This window comes from Silurus meridionalis, unplaced genomic scaffold (assembly GCF_014805685.1).
Source record: "Silurus meridionalis isolate SWU-2019-XX unplaced genomic scaffold, ASM1480568v1 Scaffold719, whole genome shotgun sequence".
Lineage (NCBI taxonomy): Eukaryota > Metazoa > Chordata > Actinopteri > Siluriformes > Siluridae > Silurus > Silurus meridionalis.
Window position 1 is genome coordinate 1663 of NW_025804680.1, and position 5775 is coordinate 7437.

Sequence of the window (5775 nt, forward strand, 5' to 3'; positions counted from 1 at the left end):
AACAAGAAGCAGAAGAAGGAGAAAGAGAATTCATAGCAGGAGATTGAAGACTGGTTCATTTTTTATCCCCTCATTCCAGGAGCTGTCCATAGAGTCAGGGTGTGTGCCCCAAACCTACTGTTTAAGCATTCATTTACCGTTTTGTCTCTCTTACACACACACACACACACACACACAGGGCCAGTGGCCTCCTTGCCCCTTAATGGAAATAATTATTAACAGTAAACACAGATGATAAAACTCATCAATATTACCCAAAATGTGGGTGGATTTTTGCAATAAACGGTGCTCCAGTCAAGTTGAGTAAAGCGTGTGTTAAATCTCCATTTTCTAGACAGTGAAGTTGTCAGCTTTTCTGAGGTCCCTTCACCAAAACTGTGGCTTTTGTCATTTTGTCTGCAGACAACATAATCCCCAAAGCAGACATTCCTCCGGTCGATAATTGCATTCTGCATGTTCATTTTCCTTATAAAGAGTTAATTGTCATTTTTATGATTTTCTTGTCCCCCACCCATACCCACCTCCTCTTTCAGATCACTGGAATCATTCAGACAAAAAGCAGGCAGTAGACAGAAAGAAAATAGAACATAATGAAAATAAGGATTAGGGTTTTCATGCCTCAATTTCTCCCTGAACCTCCCAGTACACTTCTGCTGTGTTTTTTTTTTTTTTTTTTTGGAACATGCACAATTAGGGATGTCACTGCCTTTCCTTCAACTGACTCTTGCCAGCAACCGATGGTACGTTCCCTCTCTCTCTCTCTTCTGCCTCCCTCTCTGCCTTTCTCCTGCCTCCCTCATGCTCTCTCCAGCCTCCATCTCTTCCTCTCTCCTGCCTCCCTCATGCTCTCTCCAGCCTCCATCTCCTCCTCTCTCCTGCCTCTCTCTGTCCTGCCTCCTCTCTGCCTTTCTCCTGCCTCCCTCTCTGCCTTTCTCCTGCCTCCCTCTCTTTCCATCTCATGCAGTCCTTTCCTGGGCCCTCTGGGATGTGGAGGCTTGTGAGGTGCACTGTGAGGAGGTCTTTGTGGTGAGGGTGAGGAGGAACGGTACCCGTTAGGCATGCGACGAGCACCAGCGGGGTGAGCAGTCCTAGGTGATCGAGGATGTGGTGCTGGGTTATGTGGGTGTGGGTTTCCCTGTCCTGGGTTTGGCTCATAAGCAGGTGGCTCGCACCGTTCATAATCATAAAGGTTGTCACCTGGCGCACTTTCAGACGAACCTGGGCACCAGCGGGCACGGCGGCCAGAGCCATGATGAGGGGGTACAGATGGTTCAGGCACAGGTGGAGAAAAGCGCCTCTGGGTTGGAGTGGGTAAGCGGCTCTGTGGACCTGAAGGTGGTGTACCAACTGGTTTACGAATCACAGGTGAGTAGGTAATGTGTGGGCGCGGGGTGGCAGGTGTCTGGGGCAGTTGCCGTGTGCTCGTCCCAGATGTTGAGGGCACGGGACTGCCGCTCACCGAACTACTGCCCTACATGAAAATGGGACAAGGCAAATAAAAAAAAAAAGAACGACAAAATTTATCCACAAAACAACAGCGAAGAGAGAGAGAGAGAGAGAGAGAGAGAGAGAGAGAGAGAGAGAGAGAGAGAGGAATCAAAAAGTAAAAGAGATGATTGTAAAACAACAACAGTAAGGAGGAAAAGTACAGTTGTGAAAAAGTAAAAGAAAACACAGAGAAGCAGGAGAGATGTGTGGGCAAATGCAAAACAATGAAAAAATGTCCAATGTGGGAGAAGCAACATTACACAGAGGACAAAGACAAAAAGACCAAAACAGGAGAAAACAAATGAAAAGTAGTTGAATTCCATTGGAACGGTGATAAATAACTAGAACCAGTCATCATGTCATCCTTCCTACATAATAAAGTTTATGTAAGTTTGTGATAAATTGATTTTTACCTCTAATTTCAGTCTTTTCTGTCTGGTACAATTCTACAGACCTTTACTACAAACATACACTTGTTCCAGTGGACAGTGGAAAAAAACACAGCACAGTGCAAAGAGAGCTTCTAAATCCATCAGTATTGATGGATTCACTGTGGAGCCAGGTGAGCATGTGATTTTCATGCAAGCCCACCTGTCGGTGAGTGAGGCACTCTCGGCCCTCACTGGGTGACCGGGACCAGCGACGCTGCCGTTGCCCGTAGTCTCCTCTCTCTCTCAGGTGTGTAGCGCTCCTTCTCCACTGAGCTGTGATGGTGATGGTGGTGGTGGTGGTGGTGGTGACACCGCTCTTTAGCACGGCCACGTTCACGCTCTTTATCTTTGGGTGGCATGTCGCCCGACTGTGTGGTGGTGCTTAGATCTGTGCCGAGACCTACAGCATTACCGTGGGAGTCAGCTTACTGATATCATTCTTTAAACAAATTAAATTAAAATCTATGAGCAGATGTTGACAGCAATAATTAAAATACAGGGAGGGAAGACTTGCGACAATCTACATAAATACTTTTCATTTTAGGCCATTTGAATTATAATGAGCATTCATTTTAGCTGGGTTTAATAATGACATAACAGCATCATTTTTAGGAGACAAAGCACCACTTATTACTTATTCTTTTCTTCCAATGAGAGTGTCTACAAGAGCCCAAAGAACTATCTGTTGAATATTAGGGAAATGTTGTTTAGTGGTTGCTGAGAGTCTAAAGATTATTCTGACCAAGTTCCTGGACCAATGAGATTTTCTGCCTTCTTGGAATGTGAAACAGTTTTGTCCCTACAAATTTTATTCAATTCCCAAAAGTAATTTTAGTATCCAAAGAACTTGGAATACTCCAAACGGATCAACTGAAGTAGCCAGAAATCTCTTTGTGATCTGAAGTAAAACTTCAAAATGATCTACCTACTAAAAAAATGTGTAAATAAGTATCTATTTTTTTATGTAGACCAAAACACTTATAGGGAATTGTTTTTATGGAGTTTTATGTTCAAATAATAAAATGTATTAATAAAAATATAATAATCAATTATAAATTGAAGTTAAATGTTAATACAGTACAGAATGCAGTGACATGTATCTTTAACCTTTTGATGTCATAGGACACTTTAACAAATAAACAAGCAGAGAAACTACACAGAGGCTTCACTACTACAGAACTGTACACTGTATGGTACATGTGCTCACTATAAATGTGATACAGTGAACTGTATTTCTACCAATTTACCAATTCATCTTGCTGTATTCCCGCAAATGTTTTCTGTGTGTGTTTAAAGTTTGTGGGAGGATGATTTACGACTTAAACAAATAAAAAGCATTTTTCAAGTGGCATCTATTTATCATGGGTGGTTTTGGAATGTAACCACCGCGATAAACAGGGGATTACTGTATAGTCAAATCTTTAGATCATTTTTTTTTGTTTTTATAATCGACCAAATAAAGATTATTAAACTTATTTCAAGCCTTCTTCATTTTCAGATCATTTTGCTCACTTTAAGCATTTATTTCTAAAAAATAGTCAAAATAATCTGCCAGTTGAAAGAAACTTACAAGCCTGCAATTAGGAATATTGTTTATAATAATTTTATACTAAGATTATTACAAACATACAGTAAGAAATATTAAATGCATTTAGAAAAATTTAATAAATCATATTTAACAAGATTTTAATTTATTTTTCTGCACTGTAATTCAGCAACTAATGAACCCTGTCTCGTGTTACAAACAGATTACTAGCTAAGGAATCTATTCATCATCATCATCATCATCATCATCACTAAAACAAATGTTGGTTCTGACCTCTATCGTCCATAAAATCTGTAACAGTTGTGTCTGTCTAACCTGTGTCAGCATCAGTGTAGCGGCTGAGTGATCTCTCAGAAGCTCGATGACTGCGATCTCTGCGCCGTGTCCATGCCTTGGTCCTTCCTCTGGCATCACTCTCTCCATGGCATAATCATCAGCCCGTGGCCCCCGTCCCAAACGCCCATGACCAAGTGACGAGACTGATCTTTTCATAGGGCTGTTGTCTGTTATAGTCTGTTAGGACAATAAAGAGGGAGATAACAAAACACAAACTGAGATGTTTGAGCAATGAACCAAGAGAAGTTGGAGGAAAATAATTAAGAGCGTGTGTGTGTGTGTGTGTGTGTGTGTGTGTGTGTGCGTGCGTGCGTGTGCGTGCATACAAGACAGCTGGTAGCTTGTTTCACTGAACACACTATCCACAAGCAAGCTAAGCAAATCAAAGCAGCCCCACACCCAACATGCAATCTCCAAGATGTTCTAAGAGCAAAAGATACACAACTAGATAATGAAACCCAACATAAGGTAAGTCTTAGACTCACAAATTTGCAAGTATAAGGTCAATGTCATAACTGCTAATAAACTACATTCATATAAAAATCAGCAAACACATTGCATAATCCAGGTGTGTAATTTAATGGTTATAAAGAAATCTGACGAATCAGGAGAGGTCAAGAACAAAACAGTACTGTTAGGCCAAAAAACACTTTTACAATCGGATGGGAAGTTTTTCAAAGCTTCTTCTCTAGGAGACTGAACGAAATCCAGCAAAAGCCTGATTTAGCATCTGGCAGCTTCAAGTAAAAAAAATAAAAAAAAAATAAAAAATTAAAATAAGGTGAAAAGGCTGGGATATGCTAAAGCTCACTAAGATTGGAATAAAGATCAGCAGAAAAGAGTATTATGTTGTGACATAGTAGTTCAAAATGTTTGGCTCCAAATTTCTGACAATATACAAGAAGAAGAGATGGAGAAAGATGGATAAAATTTCCATTTCCCTATTAAAAAAAGCGTTTGCTTTATCTTTCCATTGCAGAAACTGAAGACAGTAATGACAGCAACATTGGCCTTCAGCACAGTGCAAAGAGCTCTCACCACATGGCTCTCAAAGCTCATTCCTTTATACCTGAGCCACAGCACTCATCACCACACACCTTCCTACGGCCCCAGCATAGTCCACACCCTTTTGGACACCATTTTTGCCTCTTCCATGTCTGAGTTCTGCTGTTAACTACAATGTATACTTAAGTACAACATACTTTCATTCTAATTTTTTTTAACAATTATGTGGTTAATAAACTACTGCTGTCAATCAACATCTTATTAGTAGGCATCTCAGCAATCCCTGTCTAAAGTCAGACCTCTTAATGCTCAGGGATAAAAATGAAAACCCAAGAGCTAAACTGTGGGACTTCAGGCATTAAATCTCTCAGCATTAAATGCAACAGGAAAATTATCCAAATCACACCAGCAATGTGACATGTAATCCAGATTCCATTCTCACTGAGATATTGTGGCTGGAATTTTTGGAGTTTTGCATAAATGAATGTTCTTAAACATCAATAATTCAAGCAATGGCATAAAGACAAACGGGCCAAAGTTTCTCACAAACACTGTGAGATGCTTATACTCCTGTATACTACAGTGCTTAGCCATAAAGATCATCACTAATAGGTGAAGTGAACTCCTTGGATTTACTCAATATAATGGCACACGTCAGGAGGTGAAATATATTTGGTTGCAAATTAAATGGAAATTCTAGAAGTTGATGTGCCGGAAGCAAGTAAAATGGGCAAGTAAAGTCAAGTCAAGTCAAGTCAAGTCAAGTCAAGTCAAGTCAAGTCAAGTCAAGTCAAGTAAAGTCAAGTCAAGTCAAGCTTTTATTGTAATTTCAACCATATATAGCTGATGCAGTACAAAGTGAAATGAAACTAAGGATCCAAGTAACAAACACCAAACTGTAATCTCTATACAACTTGGTCAGTAAATCTCTAAAACAGCATGTGTTGTGGGTTTTTTGCAGTATGCAGG

At 40.2% G+C, this 5775-nt stretch overlaps 1 protein-coding gene across 1 annotated transcript; it reads right to left on the minus strand.

Annotated features, from left to right (window-relative positions):
- Nucleotides 1-796: 796 nt before the first annotated feature.
- Nucleotides 797-3978, minus strand: LOC124382575 (voltage-dependent P/Q-type calcium channel subunit alpha-1A-like; the record flags this gene model as incomplete). The annotated part of the gene is made up of 4 exons (XM_046844600.1): nucleotides 797-1471; nucleotides 2080-2300; nucleotides 3490-3493; nucleotides 3781-3978. Coding segments are annotated over 4 exons (1098 nt in total), but the record flags the coding sequence as incomplete, so codon positions are not given.
- Nucleotides 3979-5775: the final 1797 nt, after the last annotated feature.